Source organism: Amyelois transitella, chromosome 18 (genome assembly GCF_032362555.1).
Source record: "Amyelois transitella isolate CPQ chromosome 18, ilAmyTran1.1, whole genome shotgun sequence".
Taxonomy (NCBI): domain Eukaryota; kingdom Metazoa; phylum Arthropoda; class Insecta; order Lepidoptera; family Pyralidae; genus Amyelois; species Amyelois transitella.
Window position 1 is genome coordinate 9,062,193 of NC_083521.1, and position 13,682 is coordinate 9,075,874.

The 13,682-nt window shown below is 37.1% G+C and overlaps 2 protein-coding genes across 2 annotated transcripts in view; one reads left to right on the forward strand and one right to left on the reverse strand.

Annotated features, from left to right (window-relative positions):
- Positions 1–13,682, forward strand: part of LOC106137408 (neurexin 1) — a 177,306-nt gene that overhangs the window by 8,865 nt on the left and 154,759 nt on the right. Inside the window, exons 2-3 of the mRNA XM_060949277.1 lie at positions 12,655–13,060; positions 13,496–13,629. Coding sequence (XP_060805260.1) covers positions 12,728–13,060; positions 13,496–13,629 — 467 coding nt within the window. The 5' untranslated portion in view covers positions 12,655–12,727. The remainder of the gene's footprint in view (positions 1–12,654; positions 13,061–13,495; positions 13,630–13,682) is intronic.
- On the reverse strand, positions 2,310–3,302 carry LOC106137406 (prostaglandin reductase 1-like). The gene has a single exon (XM_060949249.1). It carries the CDS (start codon positions 3,300–3,302, stop codon positions 2,310–2,312), a length of 993 nt encoding a protein of 330 aa, XP_060805232.1.

Consider the following 13,682-nt stretch of genomic DNA (forward strand, 5'->3'; position numbering starts at 1 on the left):
ATTTCATATCATTCGGCTTAATCAAAATAGATTAATAGGCAGGTTAGTTGAAACGTATTAGCGTTACCCCTCCCAAAAAGAGACGTCATTTTTTCAACGTTATTTAGTTAACATTTTCGCTAGTAAGATAATGTGCAATCTCGAAATCTGTTATTCTAGATAACGTCGTCCATTTGCGTGATGTACTACCGCGTTGGCTGGCCAGACAAAGGCTAAATTATGTACTGAGTGCACATCTCGGTTTACAAGACAACAGATATAAAGCCTTGTTATAGTTACTGCAAGGTTTACTTATTTTGTTTCTAGTTAATTTGAGGGTTATGAAATATTACACCTGGAAATTCTTACTTTGAAGTAATCTTAATCTTGGACGAATATCCAAATTATTTATAATAAAATAATTTAAAAAACTTTAATAACAAACTTTTATTTAAGTGCCCTAAAAAATCCAAAATAAAATTTTAAATCACATGTTGTTAACTTTTATTTATGATTTTACAGAATTGAAATTAAAATAAAAGCTTTTTTTCCTGGCTTTAGTCCCGGTTACATCCTCACCTCTCTGGAGAGGAGCCCGGGGTATGCCTTTGACCATGGATCCTGGATTGGGTGACTCAGGTTTTTACACGGAGCGATTCCCATCCGACCTCCGTAACTTTTTCAGGTAAACCTTACCCGTATTGGATCCATGGTTACACAGCCAGGTTATGTTCGCGTTACACGAACCGCTGGTCTGATTTTGATGGAATTTAAAATGTATGTATGATCTATGAATAATATTTTTAAGTACGTGTGGCAACAAAATCGGCCATGTATTACAGTTTTTGAGGTATTCACCTCAAAAACTGTAATACATGGCCGATCACATTTTCGGATAAAGACTAAAAATGTTCGTGAGGTCAAAGTTTGGGTAGACATTAGAACTGCTAAAATTTAACCATTCTCCTCAAACTTTTTCAAGACACGGGTGGATTGGCATAATTCTCGCGTGTACCTTAAGACCTTTTTTTAACTTTAATATCAGTTGGATTGAAGTCGCTTATTTCAATTTAAAAAAAGAAGTATCCGCCTCAAAGTAGTAAATAATTTTTGGCAATTGTCTTCAAACGAATTCATGTGTATAATAGGTAGTTAGTACCTAAATAATAGCTTAGAGACGTGCTTTTGTATCTATTTGCGACGTCCTAGTTGAGAACTAAGCCATGTAATGTTATTGCTAGGATTAGTTTGCATTTAGTGAGGTCTAGGATTTCCGATGTCTAACTCAATGGCACAGCTCTAGATACGCCATTGTTACGATAATTGCTCGGTCGGTACGTGACTTAATTGTGCCGTGTGGTTCCCGGCACCTATAGAAAAAAGACCACTCCATCTCTTTCGTATGTCGGCGTCGTAAAAGGCGACTAAGGGATAGGCTTATAAACTTGGAATTCCTCAGGCGATGGGCTAGCAACCTGTCACTATTTGAACCTCAATTCTATCTTAACGAACTTATCCAGCTGAACGTGGCCTATCAGTCTTTTCAAGACTGTTGGCTCTGTCTACCCCGCAAGGGATATAGACGTGATTATATGTATGTATGTATAAGATTTCCGATGTCTAACTCAATGACACAGTTCTAGATACGCCATTGTTACGATAATTGCTCGGTCCGTACGTGACTAAATTGGTTTTAACTGAACTTGATAGTAATTTCAGTCGATAAATTTCGCAGTGTCGAAATTGGCTATAAATTGGTACCTATTTTACATGTGAAAATCTTTGAAATATACTAAGCTAATATTAAGATCTTAACATTAAGCCAACTTTTCGAGACGGTTGGCTTTGTCATCCCCCGCAAGGGAATAGACGTGATTATGTGTGTATTATACATACATACATACATAAACTCACGCCTCTTTCCCGGAGGGGTAGGCAGAGACTACCTCTTTCCACTTGCCACGATCCCTGCATACTTCCTTTGCTTCATCCACATTCATAACACATGTGTGTATTATGTATGTATGTATTACGAGTATGTATGTATGTATGTAATATTAAGATATTGCATTGTTACTTAAGATTGTATGGGCTCTAAATTATAGCAGTCTCTTTCCGAGACGATTTTGAGTACCAAAACAACCGCAAGATTTAAGATCGGAAAAATAGTTTTCCACGGTAAGAGCTATTCAATCAATATTTCTTACTAGCAATGTTGATTCCAATATACAAGTTGTCACAAAGCAAACAACCATTTACAATTCAAGCCAGTTTAATCCTTAATTCACATGTCAATTGAGCTCGAATTACGACGTTAACACAACACAATCTTAATTACAAACATTGACAACAGCTTTGCCAACAGTGTCACCTTTCAGCATCATCCTCAATGCATTAGGAAGTTCCCCGAAGCCTTTCACAACGGTCTCTTTAGCTTTGATGTTCCCATTTTCAATCCACGTTTTCAACTGCTCCAATGACGATTCGAACTTAGACTTCCACTGCGTAAAACTGAACGACTCTATTTGCACGGACACTGGCGTTTTTGCCTTCACAGACGTCGAACTGTGCCCGTAAGTACTTATAGAACCACAATTAGCCACCCGACCGTACTCTCTCATACATTTCTTAATATCCGCAGCAACAGCGCCGCCGACGTTATCGAAAAAACAATCTACACCGTTCGGAGCGACCGCTTTTAATCTCTGGGACACATCATCCGTCTTATAGTTAAAAGCGTGGTCAAACCCTAATTCCTCTTTTAGCAGTTTCACCTTTTTATCAGATCCGGTGAATCCGATCACTGTGCAGCCCAAAACTTTGCCGATTTGTCCAACCATTGATCCGACGGCGCCCGCGGCGCTTGTCACACAAAGGGTTTCACCAGATTTCGGTTGACATATCTCAGTTAACCCCAAATAAGCAGTGAGACCAGTCATTCCAAGGGCTCCGACCGCTAATGAGGGCGACAGATTCCCGAGCTTAGGAATGTACGGCCGAATCCCGAACATGTCGTCGGGAGAGTCATTCAAAATGGCGTGATCGCGCCATCCCGAGTGCGACACTACGTAAGATCCGACTGGGTATTTCTCGTTTCTGCTCTCTGCAACTATTCCGACTTGGAATCCGAACTGTTCGTAGGGCACTGAGAAGTCGCCTGCAAAGGATCTCATGTATGGGTCCACGCTTATGTATTCGGCCTTGACGAGAAACTCGTTTGGACCTAATTTGAGGATTTGTTCCTCAGTTATTTGGAAGTCAGATAATTCTGGCATAAATTCCTTGAAAGGATGGACAACCATGAACTTTTTGAGTTTCCTCATTCTTCAAACTCGGCTGTGTCTGGGAACAATAAAAGAGGTTGATTAAATTTTTGTTATAGATACTCGAATTTCAAAACTGAAAATGTTTCAATGAACTTAGTATAAATACCTTTACAACCAATTCACAACGAAATAATTATTTAGTCAAAAACATTTTCCCCTCACTAAAAAGGTGTCCAAATCAAACAAATTCGTCCGTTCGTTCTAAAATGGAACTAAAAACATTGCAATAAATCACACAATTCCTCAAATATACAAATTCTGACAATTTTTATCAGACAAGACGTGCGTCCTCCGTAACTTCTGGAATGGTACTAAAGGCAGGAGGGGAAGGGGGAGAGAGTTATTGACCGAAAGTGAACTACGAGTCTACGAGGAGGCTCGCAAGTACAAACTACAACTTCAGATGTATTTTATTGGTTTCACGGTCAACAATACTATGCATATTCATCATACTATAAAATGCTTAAGTGTCACTATTTAACGCATTGGAATTATCAAGTGACTAGACTGTTGAAATTGGGTACGTAGATTCCTTTTAAAAGAGGATTGTTTGAAATTTCCGCGGAAACAGAAAAAAGTGTGGTCTTTCATTTCAAGCAGGCGGACCGATTATGAAGTAATTTATTACTTTCTATGGATTTAGCTTTCAATATTTGTCACAGACGATGGGCTAGCAATTTGCCACTATTTCAATTTCATCATGAAGCCATACAGCTGAAAGTGGCCCTTCAGTTACATTGCTCTATACCCCGTAATGGAGAATGGCGTGCATTACTAGAGGCCTACATCCAGCAGTGGATGAATATGGGCTGAAGAAGAAGAAAAAGAAGATACCCCGTAAGGGATAGAGCGGGATTGTTTGCATGTAATATTTTTCACTAGAAATCGAAGCCAAGATCTCCAATGACTGACATAAAAGACATTAAGCCAAGGGGTCCGTCAATATGGCCTCATTAATCATTCTGTCATCAATAGCCATTAAATTTGACACGCGTATAATGTACGACGTAAATTCGTTAGGGATCAATTAAACTGGGATCGATGCTAATTACTCTTACTTGACTTTATGGATGTTCTGACATTGGACTCAATTAACCCGTGGTAAAAAAATATGTGTTTTACACGTATGTATAATAAATACATCATATATATATAAAGGTATTTTTTAAATGGACCATTTTGCCCTCTTTTTCGTTACATTCTCGTTAACACTCGCCTTGAAAATCTGCTTATAGTTTCATTAACAAAAAAAAAACAAAGTAATTATAGGTTTCAAATGTAAGAACGAATGTAAAAAACTTATGTCCTTCTCCAGACTCCAAATTACAAATACGCGATATTTCAAGAAGATTGGTTCAATCTACTCATCCAATCTTCTTGAAATAACGCACGAAGAGTACAAACAAACTTACTTTCGTATTTATTATATTAGGATAGGATTATACAAAGATCAGCTAAACATTCTAGTAATAAGACCTAACGTGCCCAGAGGACCTAAGGGTTGAGGTTCCTAAAAAATAGTCATATAAGAACGAGTGCAGAATAAAGGTAATAAAGAAGTAGTCACTGGCCACCTCGTGAAAAATAAAGTGAAAAGCGATGAATCGCAAGTAGTTACAGGGAAATATAATCATAGCACCTCCTTCATTACCTCCGTAACGTCTTTTTAACGGCCCAAGTTTTGAAAGACTAATAAAGCTCTTATTATACTGTCGTCATCTTATAAAGTATGACTAGATCTTAATAAATTATGAGTTCAAAGTCTAGCAATGAAAGTGCATGAAATTGCAGCGCAGTTCGACTATTATTTACTAAATATTGACGGCCTCTGTGGCACTGCGGTAGTACACTTGTCTGTGACACCGGAGGTCCTGGGTTCGAATCCCGGCCTGGGTCGCCCTTGATCTGGGTCTTGGATGTTTATCTATATAAGTATTTATTATAAAATATAGTATCGTGTAACACAAGTCTCGAACTTATTTCGAGGCTAACTCAATCTGTGTTATTTGTCCCGTATATATTTATTTTTATTTAAATAATATTTTTCTTTTTTGGAAGTCAACTTACCTTTTATACTTAACTTTTATGTATTTTATCATAACATTGTCTTTGCTTTTGATCAACTAAAGCTCTGTCTATGATAAAAGGGAGTACCTAATAGGGATTGTTTGTTACATACATACATACATATAGTCACGTCTATATCCCTATGTATATGTGTATGTTACATTTAATGAAGATATTACTTACTTACTGAGAACAATAAGCCCAAGTCTTTCGATATTTCGTGTCTTCATATTGACAGAGGATATTGACAAATGTCAAAAAATTATGGAACGTTTTAATACCATAAAGGGTTCCATATCTTTTTTTTCGATATTCTTTATCCGATCCTTTTGGAAAAATATTTGATTTAAAATTATACTATAAACTTTAAGGGCGTAAGTTTGTCAACCGCGTGCGAAGTAATTTTAAAATTCGTTGAAGGTCAAAAATGTTTAAATTATACGAAGCTTCAACGGATCAAGGTGGAGTCTATAATAAGAAAATGAAAAGTTCAAAGACTCCAGCAGCTTTGTAGGGCTGCCACAACTAAATAATCTTGTTAATTTAACATTTAAAAAATAAATAAATCCGAATACCCAAACGATTATAGACGTTAAAAAATAATAATATTGATATAAACATTTATGGAACCGAAATACCTTTACGACTTTTGTTCCCAATGAAGTCATTACATTGTATATTTGCTTAGTTATGCTTTTACTTCCCACTTTTTATTCTCACAATTTTGTTTTTAACTATTCACTTACAAAAACAACATACATACATAAGATCACGCCTCTTTCCCGGAGGGGTAGGCAGAGACAAAAACAACAGCTGAACTTAATGTCGTATAAGATTCTGACAAAATTCGCTCGGAAAGGAAACTATCCATTTAGTTCGACCCCACATAAAGTTCTCTGTCAGACCCAATAGTAGACTGGTAGATAATGCTTCTAGCATCAAGTCCGTCAATTTTGCTATACATTTGTATTTGTAAGTTTAAATAAATTAATAAATAAATAAAATCCAGACAAAATGGTGTCAACCTTAGTCGGGATAAACGTCCTATTACTTCCAAACTGCCGCATTTCACCCGACGCAGAAACTTGCGGTGATATTGGGTGCTATAAAGATCTATTCTGTGAGAACCGTAGTGTATGTTAGCCTATGTTATATATCTTCGATGCAAAAAGGAGGTTAGTTTCAAGTATAACGTGTGCCTGATTTGACCTCATTTTGGATTTTTACGTTAAGTTTCATATTGTAATAATTTGATCTTAGCTAGGTAGGTGTGCCGTGTGGTTTTCGGAAAATTAGAATAAAACTACTCAAGTTTTTTACCATGGATGTCGTAAAAAGCGATTAAGGAATAGGCTTATAAACTTGGGATTCCTCTTGTAGGCGATGGGCTAGCAATCTGTCATTATTTGAATCTCAATTCTATTATAGAAGCCATAAAGAACGTGGCCTTTCAGTCTTTTTGAGACTATTGACTCTGTCTACGCCGTAAGGGATAAAACGAGACTATATGTATGTGTGTATGTATGTTAGCTAGGTAAATTACCCTTATAACATCAACAACGAACTTAACTAGTATCCTTGAAAGGTACCTATCACAAATTTTGCTTTCGCTTGCTCAAAATCTTTAAGCATACTTAGTTTGTATCACAAATGCTTAAAATTCTATGAGCAATTCTTCCCTTATCAAAGAAAACACTTCGGCGGAGCGTTATATGACACTTAGTAATAAAAATACCAAGGGAAAATATCTACAGACGTTTATAAAATCCCTAGGAAAAGCACCAAGAGCATCCACCGCATCAACCCGGAGGAATCCGGTTTAGACCGGTAAAAACCGGCCCGTTACCGACGAAAACCGGATCGGTGCCAACTGTCGTTCCCCAGCATGACTGGGCGCTTTCCAGGCGCATTCGGACCTCGCTCAGATGAACGTGGATGCGGTAAATTGTGAGATAAGGGAATCTCGGCGGGAAATGTTTTGAGGTTATATTTTTTAGGGTTATCGCAAATGTGCGGTGTGAATGATGAGTTGCATTTGTGTGTTATGTAATGTTTTTTTGCTTCAAACACATTTTAGGATTTGTTACATTCTTTATTGTATTGAATTATTTTATTAACGATTTTCTTGGAAGATCTACAGAAAAAAAGTAGGTAATCGTTACTGTACTTTCAGTCCACTATTATTTTTAGTGTGATTCCTGTCACTTTAGAAAATGACCACCCTCATCTCTTTGCCATGGATGTCGTAAAAGGCGGCTAAGGGATAGGCTAATAAAATTACGATTCATTTTTAGGCGATGACCTAGCAATCTGGTTCTCCATCAGTTCTAGCATTAAGTTCACATGGTCTTTTATTTTCCGAGACTGTTGGCTCAGTTTACCCCGTAAGGGATAAAGATACGAGTATGAATGTATGTATGTATGTATGATTTTTAGCCTGTTCTGTTCTGTGGTGCAAAGTTTAAACTAAATGCGGCTGGCTCTCCAGGTCAATGCCAGGGGTAGTTGACAAAGGAAACAGTTACGCGACTAGACTAGACTAGACACCACGTTATTGTGTCTATTGTCTGCTAAGGGTTGCTTCACATAAGATGAACAAGCCGTCTGACATATTATTACAGCAAAGAAATAATGAAAAATGTGAAAATCCTTCCTTGAGGGCTTCAATGATGCCCAAAATAACTATTCCACGCAGACGAAGTCGCGGGCACAGCTAGTATAAATATAAAAGCGAAAAACACTCACTCACGGAGTCACTCAACATGATATCTCGAAAATTACTAGGTCGATATAAATTAAATTTAGCAGAAATATACATTGCGGGAAGGATTAAGGAAATACATTGTATGGGTGTTTTCACAACTGATAATATTTGACATATATTGCGTCACAGTTTCATAACTTTGCAGATGTCATCGTTATGCTATGTTGCTTAAATTGTGCATGTTCTTGTTTTCAAACAATTTTTTTTTTCTTTCATTGTGTTAGAGGACGTACGCTAAGGAAAGATATTTGGAAAATAAGATTTTTTTAGTTCTACGCGGACGGAGACCTAGTTACATAAAGTCGCTTGGTGACAGATCATTGTTACATGATTCCAAACGTCCGAGATAAAATTCAAGTATACTTTACGTGCGCGTTTTATACCTTTATTATTTATAAATATGGAAAAACATGATCCAGTATTTCCAGTCATTCAGTTATTTTTTTTTAAGATTCGTCGAAGTTTTCATGATTCATATAGGTATGTATGTGTCAACCCTTACTAACAAAATACGTCACCATGTCAAGGTTAACTAATGTTTGTTTTCAAGAATTTGGAACGAGAAAGTTCCCACTTTATTACTTCAACTTTGAAACTTTAATAAGCCTACAATAGTTATTGTCAACATGAATTCATTAGTTACCTTATTACGATGTTAAAAAATAATTTGTCTCTGTTGATTGGGGTGCCGTGCGGTTCCCGGCATCAATAGAAAAAAGATTAGGACCACTCCATCTCTTTCCCATGGATGTCGTAAAAGGCGACTAAGGGATAGGCTTATAAACTTGAAATTCTTCTTTTGGGCGACGGGCTAGCAATCTGTCACTTTATATGAATCTCAATTCTATCAGTATACCAAACAGCTGAACGTGGCCTATCAGCCTTTTAAAACTGCCGGCTCTGCCTACCTCGTAACGGATATAGACATGATTATACGAATGAATGAATGTATAGACCTAAAATTACCATATCCGTAAGTACTGAATTGTATTAGGTTAAGATCTAGTAATAATGTAGTATAGCAAAAATGTAGGTATCTATCTAAAAGTGTTATAGTTTTAAGGTTAGTATGTACCTACTCTTATATAATATAGGACTGTCATGTACATAATGTATAAAAGTCCCTAAATAAAGATACAAAAAAAAAATTACCATATCCGTAAGCTTTCTACTAAGCTCCATGTTCTTCCGGCCTAGTTCTCGAGCTTTGTGCCTCGTGTAGCTTTTGCCTGCGACGGACTGTCTTCCAATGTTTATTTCCGTTTTGTATTTGGAATGTTTTAGTATGTACCTATAAGTTACTTTTATCTTAGGGAATGTTGTGATGTGAAAGAAGATGTAGTTACAGGAATAGAAAAGGGTATGTTGAGATGGTTCGGTCATGTGGAGAGGATGTATGAAAAGCAGGTTGACTAAGCAGATATACAAGGAGAGTGTGGAGGGAAAGGTCGGAGTGGGAAGACCTAGACGAACGTATCTTGATCAAATTAAGGACGTTCTGGTAAAGGGTCAGGTCAAAGTACCCGAAACCACCGAGCTTGCATGAAGAGAATTATGAATGTGGATGAAGCGAAAGAAGTATGCAGAGATCGTGGCAAGTGGAAAGAGGTAGTCTCTGCCTACCCCTCCGGATAAGATGTGATTTTATGTATGTATGTATGTAAGTTACTTTTGTGATGAGCGCTAGGTTCATTTACGATTATTCGATGTATCGGCAATATCTTTCAGGTAGAATTATTAATCAGTTATAATTATATATGCATGGTTTAGTTGTCATTTACGAAAAACTAAAAGATTTAAATAAAACAACAGTTAAATTATTTATTTTTATTACAATATTTGAATCTCACTTCTATCAACAAGCCAAACAGCTGAACGTGGCCTTTCAGTCTTTTCAAGACTGTTGGGTCTGTCTACTCCGCAAGGGATATAGACGTGATGATATGTATGTATTCTATTCTATAGATTATGAGTACTTACTCAGACGGGGCGACGATGTAACAAAGAAACAAACATACTAAACTCTTTCGCATTCATATAATTAGTTGAGATACCTCCAAGCCACCGTAGGTAACGTTAAAAGTAAAAGACTTTTTTATTTACTCCACAAATACATACAAGAGATTTGTCGCCGCCCAAAAACAAAAGGGACAAAGGGAAACTAATTTGGAAAGTTGTGAGCCTGACTTTGGGCGGTGTGACGTGGAAACTCTGAACAACAGGTCTTTCAAATTAAATGACTGACCGCCCACGCTTGTTTTTTTTTGTTGTCGTATCGAATTTGTTTGAGGAATTAAAGAATCTCGTTGTATAATTACCAGAGATCGGAATAAATAGATTGAATTGGGGTCAATGAACTGAAACGTATATATTAATATGGACATGCCCCCGTCCGGGATTGCGGGATTTGTAAATTATTAAGATTTTTTCCGGAATTTTTACAAGTGGGATGAAGAATATATTAGTGGTAGCTGTTTTCCCCCGACTTCGTTCACGTAAATTGTAGTCCTAACTCGCGGACAATGTAGTTTACTGAAGGTATAAGTACTGAAATGGAAACCCAGAAAAGAGGCTTATCCATGTTATGCTTTCTATGGTAATTCATGATGCAAGTATGTACATAAAATCAATCTACCTATTCCGATCTCTGATAATTACATAAATACATCCACCTTTTTCTTTCTGGCTTTAGCACTGCATCCTCACCACTCTGGAGACTAGCCCAGGGGTACGCCTTTGTGGATCCTGGATTGGGTGAGTCAGGTTTTTACACGAAGCGACTCCCGTCTGATCTCCCTTGCATAACCCGTATTGGATCGATCATGGTTTTTAAACTCAAATTGAAGAGTAAAGGTTTAACCTTGCCCTGTCGTGTGCTTTCCAGCTATTTAAAATAGTACCACTTCATAACCTTCCCATGGATGTCGTAAAAGGCGCTTGAATGGCCACGTATAGCTACATATTTACCTTAATGATAGAATTGAGATTCAAATAGTGATAGGTTGCTAGCCCATCGCCTAAAAAAAATCCCAAGTTAGTCCCCTTTTACGACATCCATGGGAAAGAGATGGAGTGGTCCTATTTTCTTTCCTATTGGTGCCGGGAACCACACGGCACAAAACAAATACTGCCTTTATTTGACCTTTAAAGACATTACAACTCTATACAAGTTTCGTAACAAGATTACAGTTAAGATTTATAAAATAAATTCAGTCAATTCAAAAGTCAAAACTCGTACTTGTAAGAATTGGCTAAGTGAACTTTTTCCTAACCACTTTAGAATATAACCACTCCATCTTCCCATGGATGTCGTAAAAGGTAATAACTTGGGATTCTATTGGTAGGCGATGGGTAAGCAACCTGTCTCTATTTGAATCTCAATTCCATCACTAAGCCATACAGCTGTACATGGCCTGTCAGTCTTTTGGCTTTTAGCTGTTGGCTCTGTCTACCCCGCCAGGGATATAGACGTGATTGTGTGTGTATTGTGTGTTGTGTGTGGTTTGGGAACTTGGGATTCTTCTTTTTGTCCCAAGTTTATAAGCCTATCCCTTATAAAGGAATAGGACCACTCCATCTCATTCCCATTGATGTCGTAAAAAACCAAATCCGAATTAATGGTTTTTAAGTTGGTGAGTAGTTAACAACGATAAAACACAAACGCCATGACTTTCTAAAAACTTTATAAATTCGGCACGTTACAAAAACTGAAAGAATTTTTTTATAAAAGAAAATCATCATAAATTTATTCTTTGCTTTCGAAAAAAATAGAACTTACTTTGGTTAAAAAGAAACTGTACTTAGCGAATTACAACCCACGTTTTCTAGCGATCTTTCTAGAAGATTGTAAGAAGTTAAGAACCGTTTACTGGCAATTTACATTCAGAGATTCGATTTTCGAATTCAAATAGAAAATCTTTAAATTATTACCTCGTATTTCCGAATGTCATACATATGAATTTTAATGCGCTGTAAAGCGTTCGATTGAAATTTTATCATAGGATTTCTGAATTGCATCGCATTTCTGACATTTTTCAACGTTTGACATTTTTCGTTATGTGCGCGTTCTATATTCCAGTTATTTTATTTATAATTTTTTATATATTTATGTACATCAAGGAAAAAAAAAGAATAGAACCTTAACTAAAGAGAAATTCAGTACAAGGGAACTACTTATTTCTAAATTGTATGGTCAAAGGCATACCCCGGGCTCCTCTCCAGAGAGGTGAGGATGCAACCAGGACTAAAGCCAGGAGGAAGAAAGAAGCATATAACAATACTTATGTTAAAATATATTTCTGACTAAAATAAAGAATAAAAAAAAACAACACCCAAATTGTTTTTGTTGCGTTCTCCCTATAGTACGGGATTCGTATGTGACCATGATTCTGGATAGGGTGACTCAAGCTTTTACACGAAGCGATTACCGCCAGATCTCCACAATCTTAAAACCATATATTCCTTACTCATAATGATTTTTTTAATTGTATCTCATATCTGCTTTTCTTATTGTTCCAGTTGCAAGAAATGAGACGGAAACGGTGTATAATCTCTTCAGGCGTCACGTGGTGACGTGTTGTCTCGCTCTAACATGGCTATAGACGACATCACAACCATGAGATACATACTCTTCTGCCTGCTCTCCCTCACACTGAACCGTAACCTAGCGTTCGTACTCGACAAACAGAACCCCTATTCGCAGTTTCGAAAATGGAACGCCGGTTTGAATGGCACTCTAGAATTAGAGTTCAAAACTGACCAACCGAACGGTTTGTTATTGTATACGGACGACGGGGGTACTTATGACTTTTTCGAGCTGAAACTAGTGAATGGTGCGTTGCGCTTGAGATATAATTTGGGTGGCGGTGCACAGATTATAACTGTTGGAAGCAACCTGAATGATGGACATTGGCACAAAGTTCAGGTAATTATTCAACTTTTGATTGGATTTCAAAGGGCACGATCTTCTTGTACCTGGAGGATTCAAAATTCCAAATTCGAAATTCAAAGTTTAGAATTGGCGCCGCTCGTTCCTTAAGCTTAGTTCATAGCCTATATTTAGCAATAAGTTAACACTTTATTTATTTTTAAGATATGTACTAGACAAAATTAAAACACCATTGATATATCATCTGAAGAAGATCTCTTATCAATCTATGCTATAACTCGTAATGATCGAGCATTTATCATGATACGATCTGAATAAATTATCAACTGCACCAATTTAATACAATTCTAAGATCTATACTTTGTGTACCCATTAGTAGCAACCATAACAAGACATAGTTCCGTCGATCGATACTAGATGGCGTTGTGCTTAAATAAAACTACCGTCAATTTACGATTTCTGCATTACCAGGTTGCACGCCGAGACGAGCACACGTCTCTGTCAGTGGACGGCATCACACAGAGCAAAACCTCCCGCGGCAAGGAGTTCGTGTTCGGCAAGTTCAACACTAATTCCGACGTTTTCGTTGGAGGAATACCGCCCTCGTGAGTACCTTTATTTTTTTTTATTATTTGAACAAATGTTTGCACTGAATTTA

Excerpts from the sequence above, each read along its gene's own strand:
- LOC106137406 (XM_060949249.1), bottom strand. The coding sequence starts at position 3,302 with ATGAGGAAACTCAAAAAGTTCATGGTTGTCCATCCTTTCAAGGAATTT.